The following is a 15,750-nucleotide window of genomic DNA, read 5'->3' as shown; positions in this document are numbered from 1 at the left end:
CTCATCACATCATGTATTACCTGCTGTAGTTCATGTAACCTGTCAATTTATGTAGAATTAAATTTTGTATTAGAACCTAATATGTATGTCAGGACATGTTGATCTATACTGGACTTGACTTCCTAGTGTAAGCAAGATTAGTTGTACCTTTTACTTGTAGTCTAGAATGGTAACATTAAGCAGAGTGATGACAGTCTGAGTGAAAGTAGGTCTTTCTAAATTCAGTAGTTTGGACAGTACCTGCAGTTTATAGTTTCTGTAGATCTGTAGCCATTTGCTCATCTGTTTAATAAATAAAACTTAAAAATGAGTGAAAAGCACTTTTTTGTTTTAAAGGAAGTACATTAAAGTATTATTGATACAGAATCGAAATGCTGCCTTTTTAGTTTAAAAATGCTGTAGTGATATGCCTGCATATAATAATTATTATATTACATAAAAATAAATACACATAGATCTGCTTAAAACAGAGGAGCAGATGCTGTATCATATAGTAAAGATTGATGTGACATTTAGGTTTTTGTTTTTTTTAAATGCACACATGTACAAAACAATGCTATTTCGCTGCCTTTCCAGATCATGAGAAGAACCTTATAAAAAGCACATTGGTGGGCAGAGATTAGTGCCAGAATATAAAATGACTTCTGACATTCTATGTCTCATTGACACTTGATTGAAAACAATAGACAGTGAAATATGAAGAACGTTAATTTGAAAGCACTTTAGAATCTGTATATGACTATGCTAAAATATTCGCTTGGTTGCAGAATTAAGCTTGAGACAAATGCATGCGCTTTTTTGAAACTAATAGAAAAAGGGCCCTAGGAAGCTTTAAAAGGGAGGGCTTTTCACACAAGAGCAGAAAAAGACAAAGAGAGAAGCCTTTTAAAACATGTAAAAGCTGGTTTTATTAGCCACTCAATTACCTTAATGGCATCACAACAAAGAATGCCGCTGAAACTATTATTTTAAAAAAATAATAATAAGAGAAATCTCTAAAAAAAAACGATACCCTAAAACATAAGGCATGATTTTTACAAAGCAGCCATGATGGCTTTGTTGAAAACGCCAGGGTTTTGTTATTTTATTGCTTTTGTTTGTTTCATCTTGTTTTGTAATGAATAATTAATTACTCAAGATACTGAAATAACATGACCCATCCAGCAGGGCTTGGGCATCATTTAAAATGCTTACCACATTCTGGGTTAAAAAAAAAAAGCATGCATAGTTATTGTCATTTGTGACTGTGTGACACAAATCTTGTTAATGTTAACATGGATAAATGTTGAGAATAACATTGATATATTGCTTTGTATTGAATATTAAATTATTGTGCCATGTTCGGTGCTAGGAATAGTTTCCTGCAATATTTTGAGCTTTGTAAATGTTAGAGTGTACGTTTCACTATTTTTTTTTTAGTTTTTAAGTGATACAGGTATATTCTTGCTAGGTTATAGTTTTTGAGATATGATTTCTGATAATTAAAGAATGGAAGTCATGCAAAATATTGTTTTGGGGTAGCTCACTGGTAGGATTTTTTGCAGTTTAATTAATAAGCAAGTTGATTTCTACAGAAATTACTTTAAATTTGAGATAAAATCGAATGTCACCTGGACATTCTAAGCTACCTAGACTACTGATATTTTCTTATATCTTCCTTTACCACAATACATTTTGTGTACTCTGTACTGTCATTGTTTGTAGTCTGTTGTGAATGTAGTATTTTTAATACATTGCGCATTATGTATTTAGCATGTCAGTTTTCTGGAACTTACGCATGATTTCCTCCTATTTCAAATGGTGTGTGGTGGCTTCTTGCAGTGTTTTGCTTCTCTGTACCTAATGTGGGCTTGTTGTATTTTACTATTCATGCATGGGGGCATGATCATTATAGTACTGGTATCATATAATTTCTTCAAGAGGACATTTAAGATGCTCTTGGAAGCTTGTGAGTATCATTTTGATGTCATTAGTGGAAAAATCCTGCATTGCTGAAAGCTGCCTCGAGCTACTTGGATCACAGCAGACAACAAATTAATATAGTCAGGTGTGCTAATTTAAAAAAAATCTCCACAATACATAAACCAAGTGAAACACAGTCATTAGTGTTGCTCTTAAAACAGTGACTTAATATTCTTTGTCATCAGCGTGGGAGCCCACGTTTTGTTAAAAATCTCAATTCTAAGTCATTTATATATATATATATGAATTAAATAATTGACAATAAGCTAAAATTAACAGTCAGGTATTTTCTTTGTGAGAGTCACTTTGGTGTAATGATGATTAAGGCATCAGGCTAGAAATCGAGAGACTCTGAGTTTAGTCCCACCTGAGGTACACAGCCAATCGGGTGACCTTGGGTCAGTGACTCTTGGGCTTAGGAAGGAGTCAATGGCAAATCACTTCTGTAAAATCTTCAGGTAGTCTCTGAGTATTGGGCACAACTGAATGGAAGGAAAATTCTTTGGGAGTGACGACATGGAGGTTGCTACTTCATTTTCTTCTGAAGGGAATAAAAATAATAGAAAAATTTATATTAAAAACAACATGTAGCATTTTCAGTTGTCAAGTAGCATCGACTTGGTATATTGCTTGCTACGCTATTGAGCTCATATAATTAATAAATATTACCTAACTTTTTTATTGCTTTCATTTTTAGGCCCTGGATGTTGACCGAACCGTTCTTTATAAGATGAAAAAATCTGTAAAAGCCATAAATGTTTCTGGTTTGGGTATGTACACATTGTTTTATTGCTGTCCTATATTTCTAAAATACACGTTGCAATATTCAATGATTGTCAAATATTCACTGAATGATGCAGATTCAAGTCCATGATAGTCCATAAAAGAATGCTTGTTCCTTCTTTTGACACCCATTTACCTTCCTGGTGCTAATGACTTTTTGTTGTTGTTAAATGTTAACTGATGTAAGTTAGATTTAACAAAAGCCTCTTTTCCCTTTTAAGTCAGAAAATTGAAAATATGATTGAACAGATTTTTAAGAGTAATTTTAACTTTAGTAGTAAGGTGAAACTATAATTCATATTGATAGGCAAAAGAGAAAAACGCTGGAATAAGGAAAGATGGGAACTGTGCATCCTCATCCTTGTTAGGTGATCACTGTGGTTCATAAACAGATCTCCCCCTCTTTCCCTGCAATGAGATCTTCCCTTCTGTTTTTTGACTAGCCATTGTTTATAGTGTTACTAAGATGTGTATGCACACAATCCATGAAGAGTAAAAAAAACGTCAAAATAATAAATATTCACCACCAATCACAATACAGCCACACGCAAAAGAAACTTCGAATAATAACAATAATAAATGTATCCACCAGGACTTAGAAATTACGTAAAGGCGTAACTTTTTAAGCATGTATGTGACATATTATACTGTCTAGCTTCTACACAGTAATTAAGAAATGTGTAAACATTTTAACATGTTGCTATTACATTTCTTTCCCATAGCGTGTCAGGAATCAAAGGGAACTGGCTATGAATGAAACCAGATAAGACATCGTTATTTAGGGAAAAAACAAGAATCAGTTTGCGGCACTGAATTAGTGGCCTCAGTGTTAACAAATGTCAGTTCCCATTAGCCCCATAAGCCCAGCCAGGTGTCTGGGATAATGGGAATTATAATCTAATAGCAACATTTGGAGGGTCATCAATTGTCTTTCCTTCTGTGAAACATAAGTAAGGTGTTTTACATTTTTATGGTTTAGGACAGGTGTGTCAAACCCAATTGCATTGTGGGCCATATTGTGACGTATCAGGATATTTTTTTGCCTTTGAGGGCTGGGGTGGACATGGCCTGCAAAGGCCATATCCAGCCTGTAGGCCTGGTTAGGTATATCAATAAACTATGGTTGATAGAAAATGAAATTCCTCATCTTTTTTAAGCTGCATTGGTAAATGAATGGAGAGGCCCACGCATGAATTTGAAATTTATCAATGTACCCTAGACTATGTATTTAGCTTGTGTTCACAAGAACAGATTCCAATTTCTTTCTCACCAACTTTGTGTTAATTTATGAAAAGCCAACTATTGTAGCTTAGGTAACAAACTATGGTCAAAGTAAACCATGTCATCAACATGGGACCTCAATTTTTCTTTGATTTGAAAATAGCCTTTGTATATGGTTCTCAATAATGTTGATATGCATGTAGCACCATTATGATGAGCTACTGCAAATAACAACTGTTACGGAGAAGCAGTTTAATTTAAACATACCAGGCTTCATTTATTAAATGTCAGATAAATTTAGAGACGGTGGTGTTGATGACAATGATGATTTACCATCACTTTTATTTGGACTGGAACTTTTCTCCTGTATTTTGAGTTATTCAGCTGGAATCTTATTTCAGATTTTTGTACTAGTATAACAATTTAATGTTCTTGCTTTTCTTTATTCAGGTGTTTAATATTTTTTTAAAGAAACTTGTTGGACTATCCTACCATGGACTATCATATTGTTTTGAAATTTAAAACTGAAAACACTTGAATTTAAATCAATGTATTCAAATGTACTTGTAAAATACTTGCACTTTTTAAATCAATGGTGGACTTGTTGATAGTTACTGGAATTAGCATCCTGTTTGTTCTCTTTGAAGCGCATGTGGAAAATGAAGAACAGTACACGCAAGCTTTGGAGAAATTTGGAGGCAACTGCGTCTGTAGGGATGATCCAGATTTAGGAACAGCATTTTTAAAATTTGCTGTATTTACAAAGGAATTGACAGCACTCTTCAAAAACCTGGTAAGAAATAATGAAAGTATGTACTACAGAATTGAAATTGTACCGGGTAGCTTTAAGTTTAATCTAAAATATATAGCTGCTAAATATAAAAATTACTAACTACTAAATATAAAAACTTGATCGCCTATAAAGCCACAGCTTTTATAGACACTAAGCTGTTCTCTGGGGAGGAAAAAGGACTGAATACCTGTTTCTGAGGCTTACCTAATAGATTTAAATTGTGACTTTAGAGTTGAAAACAGATGCTGTGGGAGAATCGCTTGTGTGTGCACCCAATGTATATTGTAAATGATTGCCTAGGACAACTTTGTTATCTAGCTCTCAAGGAAGGATTTGAAACATTTTATAATTGGATTCCTTCTAAAGCTTTATAACATTAATTGATTTTTAAAAGGGGTGGGGGAGGCTTTGGCGTGGGAGTTGGGAATCTAGTGAAGAGGAGACTACCTACTCACGTATTGGGATGTGTTTCTTCCTTCCTGTGTTTCTGCAGTTTCACTGTAGTCCATCATACCACTTTCCCCTTCAGAGACACAATCCATCTCATCCAGCAGACCATCATGGGATAATGTGGATTGTGTTTGAACTGAAGGTAGAAGGAGATACCTCAAAAGGGCTTTGGGTGTGCTCTTGGAAAGCTGTCAACTCTTCCCATTATTGTAGCAGTTAAATAATACTTTATTTCATATTTTATCAAATAATAGTTAATGTCTGATAAATAGGAACATTTTTCCAGTATTGCTATATTACTTTCTAAACTGTGTCATGGCTGAAAAACACCTTTCCCTGTAATATCTGATTAAGATTAAATTATGGTGACCTGCTTATAGTGGTACCCTGTCTCCCTGAAAATAAGACCTCCCTGGGTAATAAGCCCAATTGGGCTTTTGAGCCCATGCGCTAAAATAAGCCCTCCCCGAAAATATTTAAACCTATGCGCAACTGGTCCCCGCCATTTAGTTGGTTGCCACGCATACAACAACATGAGATAAGGCAAGACCGGAGGAGGAGAAAGAAAGAAAGGGGAGAACATGCCCCATGCACCCCACACACCCTTATCTAACAGCCGCTTCCCCAACCCTGGCCATCGCACTCCTTCTGTCATGCTAATGGCCACTGCAAAAAGAGTGGCATGCCCAGCGACACGCAACACAGCAGCAACCATGAGGTGACCATGCTCGCCACCTCCTGCACCTCAAAAATAAGAAGACCTCCCCAAAAATAAGTTTATTTCAGGGGTCAAAAGAAAATAGGACCCTGTCTTATTTTCGGGGAAACACGGTGGCCTAACATCTCTGCCCCATTAAAGCACTGGGGTAAAACATTAGCAAATATATTCTATCCTGAACACTTAGTTCAAACATGTAAATATCTAGAATCTAAACATAGTCATAAGAGGTCTGCTTATAATCAGATGATTGGAGTAGCAAGTAAAAAAAAAGCATTAATATAAGAACCGCTATGGATTAAACACCACTTGACCTAGATAGCGTCATCCCGAACACTCTTTCAGTTAAAACATTCCACTTGCTGTATTAAACCTGCATTGAGCAACTGCAGGGGGAAAAGGACACAATTTATGAATTTGTACTTTGCTCTTTGTGTAAGCTTAGCCTAGTTTTAAATATTTACCATACATACTCACAGATAAGCCAGGAATTTTAGGTTCCAAAATTAAACAATATGAACATTTCAAGGGTTATGTGCTGGCGACTATTTTTCATGGTATTTTGGTTAAAAATACAAGGATCTGCTTATCTACGCATGGTCTTATGTGAGAGTATATATGATATTATTTAAAGGCATGTTATACCTTCCAAGTTAAATTATGACATGGATTGTTGTAAAGGCATATTTCAGTGTCCTATACTTGCAAGTATCTTTTCTATCCCTGGTTGCTTTTTATTTTATATAATAATTAGGATTGACAGTAAACAAATGTAGCCTTAGAGTAAGTCTTACTAATGAGGAGTGTGGTATTATTAAAGTTACAAAACTGTTAAACAGATCCTGAAATTATACAACTTGAAAAAGAAATAAGACTTTGCTTTTATTGTTTTAGAAATTGTAAACGCAGGGTTTATTATTTAAATACTTTTTACCATGTTTCTTAACTCTTGTTCTGTTTTAGAGTCTCTGCATGAAAATATAATTTAAGTACAGGTGGGTTTATGTATAAAGTCAAACAGATGCACTATTTTTTCATACTAGGTGATATTTAACTTTTCCTTTTGCATCTTGGGCTCTCATTTCCCATTTCCTTTGTAATAAAAAAGACCTTTGCACTGCTTTATTTGGAGCTGATTCCTGGGGTACCTTTCAAAAATAGTAAGTTAACATGGTCCTTGGCAATTCATGCTGTTTTTTCTTGCCAAATTCTCTGTTAGCTTATCTGACATTTGGTAACAGTAATATTAACGGCCTCCAGCTATTGAAGATGTATATGACGATGGCTTCAGATTATTTCAAGGTATAAGAAACATCAACTTAATGCTATTTAACTGTCAGCTTTTCTTTGTTCATACTTGCTATAGTTTCTTCATATTAATCTGGAAGATCTTCCAACATTGAGTGGATGTGCAGATATTAGGGTAGTCCTCGACCTATGACCACAAATGAGCCCAAATTTTCTGTTGCTAAGTGAAATAATTTTAAGTAAATTTTGTCTCATTTTACGACCTTTCTTGCCACAGTTGTTAAGTGAATCACTTCAGTTGTTAAATTAGTAACACGGTCATTAAGTGAATCTGACTTCCCCATTGACTTGGTTGCCAATATGTCACAAAGGGGGATCACATGACCCCGAGACAATGCAACCGTCATAAATCTGAATCCGTTGCCAAGTGTCTGAGTTTTGATCACGAGGCCATAGGAATTATAAATGTGAAAAACGGTCATAAGTTATGTTTTTCCGTGCTGTTGTAACTTTGAACAGTTACTAAATGAACTGTTGTAAGTCGAGGACTACTTGTAGTTTGCAAAACCAAAGAAGCAAGAATGACAGATTCGGACAGTGAGGAGATTGGGCCAGTCCTGGAGTCTGGGGAAGGCTCTGATGAGGGCTCTGTGTTGGAGGCAGAGAGGGAGCCAGAGCCGTATGCCAGTTATCAGCTGCCTTCAAAGGTAGACATCAAGGCAGACGAACAGTTGGAGCCTGTTCCCAGTGTGCGCATGCGCAGTTGCCAGACAAAGGGAACAGCTAAAGAACAGGGATCAATTTGGGAGTGAGGCCACAGGTGGACAATGAATGGCCCTCCCAGAGGAAATAAAACAGCGAAAGGGGAGTGGAGTTTGCAGGAGACCATTAGTTTGCTTAATTGATTCGTGACTCTCCTAGACTTCTTCCCAGGTTTTGCAGATATCGGCCTGGCAGCTCTCCAAGCCAGATAAGGTCTGTGACTGTAAATCTTCCCTTGAAAGACTTGGCTGTATGTGAATGAGCAGGATTCACAGTAAATTAATAAAAGGGGTTTTTGTCGGGACCAGGAGTTTGCTTCATGCTCTTGGGAAGCCTAGGTCAGAACAATTGCTGAATATCAGATTTGCCTATAATGAAGTTCTCCTCATCCAAGATGTCTCATGGATTAGAGGTAGCTCAGGATTCATGGACACCATGAGGATGGTGAAACTGTCTCAGATCATTCGAGGCCTAACTTGCATAGAGGACCATATATATCGGAGGGGGGAGGGAGGGTTGCAACATCATCTGAGGATAGCAGACAATAGTTTTTATTCTGTGTCATGGTCAAATCACTCTCACCTTGTTATGGATATGACTGGTGCTGCCAAATTTTGCAGGGAAGGCAAAACTATTCAGTCTCCCCTTCCAAGAAAATAAAAAGGTTTATTTGGAAGCACTTTACCTATAGGAAGTATATGAGGAGTTTCCTTAGGCTGTGGTGAACAGTTCTGCTAAGACTTTAGTTGCCTGCTGGAAAATAGAACCAACAAGAGTCTTGGATGAGATTGTACCCATGTAAGTGTTTTCTGGTTTGCTGATCCAACAGTAGTCCTAGCTTTATTGAGGAGTTTTGGGTGATGAAGTGAATCGGAAGAGGCCTAAATTTCTGCTGGTAAAGGAGCAAGTCGTATTGAACTTGGATATGAATCACGTTTGAATTTACACTGAGACTGAACAGAGATTTCTAGGCATATGGAACTAGATGCCAGCAGGGCAAGTCCTGATTAGAGAACATGATTGTGCTTTGCTAGGTTATTAGGATGAGAATGAGCTTGGAATTCCTGAGGAAGTAGATGAGGTTCCATGCAACATAGGTTGTGTTTTAATGAATAAAAGTAATAATGACAACGCAACTATTACAATAGATTGGGAAAACCAAGCATTCCTAAATCCAACAAAAATGTGGGAAATGCACTCTTCATTATCCTTTTCTCCCTCTCTGCACAAATGGGTATCTTGCATCTCTTTCTTGGAAAGTCTACTAGGAATTCATTTAGAAATATTTAAATGCTTTGTAGGTGACAACATTTTTTGTGTATTATAGATCCAGAACATGAACAATATAATCACGTTTCCACTGGACAGTTTGCTCAAGGGAGATTTAAAAGGCGTAAAAGGGGTATGTTATGTATTTCTATTTTTAAAAGTTATTATTTAATTATTAGCAAAAACACATGTTATAATTTGTACTAGAGAAAAAGATATTTCTGTGCTAGCATATCCGGCTGCCCTGTCCTTCTAGATGGATAATTTTTCATCTTGGATGCAGTGATTTATTTTGGATTAATGTACAGTGGTATTTAAAACTTTATGGACCCTTTCGATTTTCTGCATAAATATGACCTAACGCATCTGTTCTGCACACAAATTTTAAAAACGGAGAGAACCCAATTAAATAAATGGATCATAAACATTATACTTGTTCATTTATTCACTGAGGGGTGGCAGTAGTGATTTGCCCTCTAGTCATAGAAATAGGAAGCTGGAGATATTTCTTCACTTTCGTTCTGGATCCAAAAATATTGAAATAATGAGGCCATGAAAGGGTAGGAGTTCAGTTTTTCCTCAACACGTGTGCAGTGTCTTATGACTCCATTTGGATTATGCTTTAAGGAAACATTTAAAAAGGCAAAAAAAAAATTACCTAAGTGAACTGCTGGCTGGGATACTAGCTGATGTAGAGGTTGACTAGCAAACCATGGCTTCCTTTGGTTTCTAATATGCTATGGTGCAGCACCCATAAATAAACGCCATCTGCCTGACTGGTGCTAAGTTAGGGCTATTGTACAATGCAGTCACACCCACTGTCAAGTCAGGGATTAGTTTAATTTTTACATTGGACAGCAAGAGGGGCTGTGACTCAGAGAGACGCCAGATAGATAGGCAGGAGGTTCTGTGTTGCTACTTAAATCAGAAATGTAGGTAAAGAATGCTATTAGAAAAAAATTCTCATTAGCTTATCACATCATTTTATTTGGTTCACACTAAATTTTATGACAAAATGGTTGGGTTCGTACAATGACACTAAACCATTATGTAGTCCTTTTGGTGTGATGTGACATGTAAAGCCAACCAAAACCACTCCTCCAGCCTTACATTTTGATTGCTAAGGTCAACTCATTGGAAGACTACAGCAAGAAAAAGGAACGCCACTCCGTTTATTAATCCCAGCAGATTGCTGTCTGCATGGATGCACTGTATATCTTTTGGTGGGTTACAAAATCTTTTAGTGTGGACCAAAGAAGCATTTTTTCACATGAACAGATATCTGCTTAATTCTAACAAGACTTGAGGCACCTAGAAACTCACATTAGTGTTAAATGTGAGAGTAATGCGTTAGACTGTGCAAAACATTTGAAAGAAAGGTTTGAAAGTGGGAACACGTTCTTATTCCTTGAAGTAATAAGGGCTGCTGCATCTGGGAGGTTCAAATAAATTTTGAAAACTATCCATGGTGGTCTAGGTGTAATCAGGGTGTGCAGCAAAAGGGCATGATAGCTATGTGGATTCATTCAAGGCAGCCTTCAGAACAGCAGTACAAGTCTTTTAAAGGAAGTAGCTGTCTCAGTTAACACTTCAAGGAGAGATGTTTACTATCACAAAACATGTTTTGGAAAGTTTTTTTTTTTCTCTGAAGGCTTTGCCCAGCTCTAGGACTGAGTCCCAGGATACAGCACTTGGATTTCCAAATGTATAAAGTTTAATTTGAGACAAACTAAAGAAGCCAATTAAAATTGGGCTATTTATTCCAAAGATTACTTCACCAGCTTTTCATCCAAGTGATTAGGACAATAAAATATTTCAGCAGAAATGGTCACTTGCCTGAATAACGTCGCTTTCTTCTCATTTCTACAGGATTTGAAGAAGACGTTTGATAAAGCATGGAAAGACTACGAAACCAAAGTGTATGTGCTTCCTTTCTGATACATAGCAAATTTGTATGCGTGGTCTCTTTCTGTGCTTGTTCATCCAAAAATAAGGGTCATTGAGTTGATTCAATACATAGGATTACCATGTGCCATATTTTGGTTCCATGCAAGATTTGTTGACTACGTAATCTAGGCTTGGTTAAGATCTAGGAAGAACCTGGATGGATGGTTCTTGGGGAAATTGGAAGAAGGCAATGACAAAACTGCTTCTGTACACTTGCCCAGGAACCTGTTTGTATCTCTATAATCACCAAGATTCATACTCAGTTTTTAAAAAGACTTCACCTTTACTTATTTAGTCCCAGTCTAGCTGCCTGAGGTTGATTTGCTATTGTTAGCTGTACAGTAGCCAGGGTTACCTCAAAGCTATGGAGAGTTTGGATCCATAAAGTGAATACTGCAATAAAAACGAGTCACACAAATGTTTTCATTTTCAGTGCATATAAATTTTATGTTTGTACTATATTATGGGTGTCCAACCTTTTGGCTTGCCTGGATCTCACTGAGAGAAGAAGAATTGTCTTGAGCCACGTGTGATTTAATAATGTGGCAGAATAATGTAGATAATGTATATAAAAATCACATAGTTAAAAGTTTGTGCTCTTGCGGAGCCACATTCAGAGGTGGTATTCAGCTGGTTTGGATCGGTTCGCCTGAACGGTAGCGGAAATTGCATGTGGGCCTGCCCACCCGCCCCAGCTCTATGCTGTCCTATTTAAGCACGTTTTTGAGGTTGGGCATACGTGTGGATGGCACGTGCGCGAGCAAAGCCATTTTTGAGGCCGTGTGCAGGAGGAGTGCGCATGGGGAGAACCAAGCGGAGTGCGTGGGACGAACCAGTGGTAACAAAATGTGAAACCCAACGCTGGCTACATTACTAGCTGGTCGGGGCTGCCTGTGGCCATGGGCCACTGGTTGGACCTACCTGCAGTATAGTGTAGCCTCTTAAATGTGCAATTATGCTTACTAAAAACAATGTCCATACCTTAATTGAAAAACACTTGAAAATGAAAAGTTATATTTTGAAGGAGCTGAGACAACTTGATACTAAAACCAAAATCCTGTCTGTTTGTATAAACATGCTGTTTGATGAGCCAGATATTTATCCCATTGAGACTACTACAATTTAATACCTAGTTAATCACGCCATTGAGTATTCTGAAGATCGATCATGCTTACAGCACCTATTCCCAATATCTATTCCTTCCCTCCAGAGTCAGAATAATGAGAATATATACCTATCTATCATGCATGAATATACTGGATCCCTGTATCTCTCTTTATATTAGATAACAAAACTGCTACTTTTCCTCTATAAGCATGGCACCTGTTGGAAGAGGAGGCATGCAGAGTTGGCTAGAGGATGGATGGCTATATAAACGTTTTGAATAACTGGATGAAGTGAAGAAACCAAAAAAATATAGAAAATAAATCTGTGCACTTGTTTTTTTGAGCAAGAAGCTGTTCTCTGAAGTAATTAGCCTATGGTTAATTTATTTTGCATTATGTCAGCACTATAGAACATGTGACGGCTTTATCTGCTTTATACTATTTCTGGTAAGGCCTGATTATGGTAACCAAGTATACTTAAACATTAATAGCTAATAATAGCATACAGGTAGTCCTTGACTTACAACCATCTTTTAGTGACTGTTCAAAGTTATGACTGTTCAAAGTTGTGACAATGCTGAAAAAGTTACTTATAACAGTTTTTCACACTTAACAATGGTTCCCCGCGGTCACAGTAATCAAAATTCAAAACGCTTGGCGACTCATATTTACGACAGTGTCCTGGTGTCATGTGATCCCCCTTTTGCAACCCTCTGACAAGCAAAGCCAATGGGGAAGCAAAATTCACTTAACAACTGTGTTACTAACTTAACAACTGCAGTGATTTATTTAACAACTGTGGCAAGAAAGATCATAAAATGGGCAAACTCACTTAACATATGTCTCACTTAGCAACTGAAAAACTGGGCTCTATTGTGGTTGTAAGTCGAGGACTACCTGTATTTGGAAGAAGTGGTCATGACAGAGGAATATTGTCATGGTAGAGGAGATAGTCTGAGTCAAACACTTACTGAATACATTGCATTAAATGTATGTTACGCCACTGAAAGAGGCAGTTTAAAGGAGACTTTTGCTTGTCTAGGCTTGCACATGATGCCTGTAGATGTAATCTCCACATGATGAGAAATCATGAAAGGAAGGAATAATTTAGGTGGTGTTTGTGAGTGTACTTGAATGTCCCTCTGCAGTTTTAGTCTTCAAGTCCAGGAGGGAATTTACTTAGGTACAAAGTGTAAAATCAGTGACAGAGTGTGAGGTTTGCCCACAAAACACCCAGATTCCATCTCTGGTAACAAAATGAAGCTTGGAAATGCTTCATTTTGAAGATACTGACCATCAGTGGAGAGAATACTGAGCTATGTTGGCCAATGATCTGGCTTGGTGTAAGGCAGTTTCCCGTATTTTCAAATCTGCATCACTCCTGATACCCCAATCAGATGAATTTTTAGTATGCAATGCCAGCAATAAGTTATTGAGTTATTATGGTCTTGGTTTTTCAACTTGATTGCAATCTTAGAGATTGTGCAGATTTCAGAATACAACATGCAGTTTAAGTTACAATCCCACCGGATTCAAGATCATGCTAGCAACATACAATATTAAAACACAATTGTAACGAGTATGTACAGTATGTGCAACCTTTTCAATTAACAGGATTTGAATTCCAAAATCTTTCAATTGGTATAGGATGCTTTCATAGTCTTTCATACTTTTGTGCATCCATTTTTTCCCAAGCAATTTCTAGAGACAAAGAAAAGCATTAGTTCTGTGATACAAATTAGATTGTTTCCAAACATCCCTTTAGTGTTTGTTTTCTTGCCCGTGGGCTTGTATTACAGCTGTATACATTCTGAATTCTTTAATCCAAGTAAGCAGTGAACCAATTAATTGCCTTTACTAATTTAGCTCAGCATCTCTAGGTAACAACAGATATTAATTTGATGATCATTCTTTCCCCTATGATCAGATAAAACCACTCTTTTCAATGCTATTGTCTCTTTTGGCACCTTTCAAAGAACATACTATTTATAAGAGCTGGTCCAGAAGTATCCCCCTTGATTCTAATATTTGGAAGATTGCACAACTATCACATCACAGAGGGATGAATATTGACCTCTCCATCTAAGTTTCACAGCTCAAGTAATTATTAGTTTGACATCAGCACTGATGTTAACCCTGATGCTCTCTGAGCTTGGTTGTTTTTTTAACAGACGTTTAATTACCCCACTAAATAACATCATCAGTGATGTCACCTAGTGGAATAATGAAGCATCTTCAAGCAAAAACCAAACTCGGAGAGCACCAAGGTTCAATCCTGAACTACATACAGTATATTCTCTTCTATTGGTACTGATATTAGTGTTGGTCATGTGGCCAGCCTAAATAACTCCAGACTTAAAATTATAGTGGCTGGGCATTACAGAGGAAACAGGAGAAAGTATTGTACATCATTAGTGTATTTTATAAAAAAAAGTTTTATTGCCAGAATGGAAAAATAAAAGTTATATTGCCAGAATTGAGAATGCATGATAAAAAAACAGAATAATTTTCTCGGTGCCTTGTGTTAGTAAAACACTGAAGCATCCAACTGAGCCACTGCTGGGATACTATCATGCTGGGAACATGATAGTAGGAAGGATGTCTTATTAATCATAACGTTAGTTGTTATGGAAACTCTTGATAAATTCTAACAAAACAATGCCTGTAAACTACATCCTGTGAATAAAGATGTCTCAGCTTTCTCTTAATGATATGTGCTGTATGAAATTACATACGTTGGAAGTTGGTTCTCTGGTACAAGATTTAGCAATGCTTCCAGGTGTGTGTTACGAGAACAACTCCTAAAATCCTCAGACATGATGCTGGCTGAAAATTCTTGGGGCAGTGGGGGTGTCATTCCGAGTTGGAATATGGCTAGTCTGTAGTGTCTGACCTGCAAGGCAGCCCAGTCAGTAAGTCACTTCCTTCTTCTCAGAAGCACAATTTGTTCCTCCTGTTCTACACAGTCTTTCCTCCTCCCTGGAAAATCATCTTCCAAATGTTTTCAAAGGATGCTTTTATTTCTGCACATAAATATTTTTTAAAAAGAGTCATTCATCAGGTTATACAGCTGAGGAAAATGACAAGAGAAGCAATGTCACTCTGAGTTCTATTGAATTGTTCTTTCCCAAATGAAGGCAAATGTAGGTGGTTCCAGGGTAATGTTGCAGGATCCAATCTGGATCAGTCACTGGGACCAGAGGTTTAGTCATCCGAGTTTTCAGACTTCCCTGACAATGGGCTCCCATACAAATTTGTAAGCTTAAACCTCTAGTCCCGGTGTCTGACCCAGATTGGATCCTGCAAGTTGTTCTTTATTTAAGAATTGCTTTTTATACTTCCCTCCCCATCATGACATTTGGATTACAAATTTTTAAGCGGGTCTGCTTTTTTTTAAAAAAAATTGAGCGTATTAGAACACTATCGGCTAACAAATCAGATAAATATGCTATAAATATACGATAGCATATTTTGTTTTTGAGAGGTGACTC

At 37.0% G+C, this 15,750-nt stretch overlaps 1 protein-coding gene across 2 annotated transcripts in view; it reads left to right on the top strand.

Moving 5' to 3' along the window:
- ASAP2 (ArfGAP with SH3 domain, ankyrin repeat and PH domain 2) overlaps positions 1–15,750 on the top strand; it is a 108,422-nt gene that overhangs the window by 34,217 nt on the left and 58,455 nt on the right. For both annotated transcript variants that reach the window (XM_081945041.1, XM_081945042.1), the window contains exons 2-5: positions 2,660–2,732; positions 4,614–4,759; positions 9,265–9,339; positions 11,076–11,125. In XM_081945041.1, coding sequence (XP_081801167.1) covers positions 2,660–2,732; positions 4,614–4,759; positions 9,265–9,339; positions 11,076–11,125 — 344 coding nt within the window. The remainder of the gene's footprint in view (positions 1–2,659; positions 2,733–4,613; positions 4,760–9,264; positions 9,340–11,075; positions 11,126–15,750) is intronic.

This window comes from Natrix helvetica (assembly GCF_964273705.1).
Source record: "Natrix helvetica genome assembly, chromosome: 2".
NCBI classification, from domain to species: Eukaryota; Metazoa; Chordata; class Lepidosauria; order Squamata; family Natricidae; genus Natrix; species Natrix helvetica.
The sequence above is the reverse complement of the archived record's forward strand: the minus strand, read 5'-3'. Positions and strand labels throughout refer to the sequence as shown.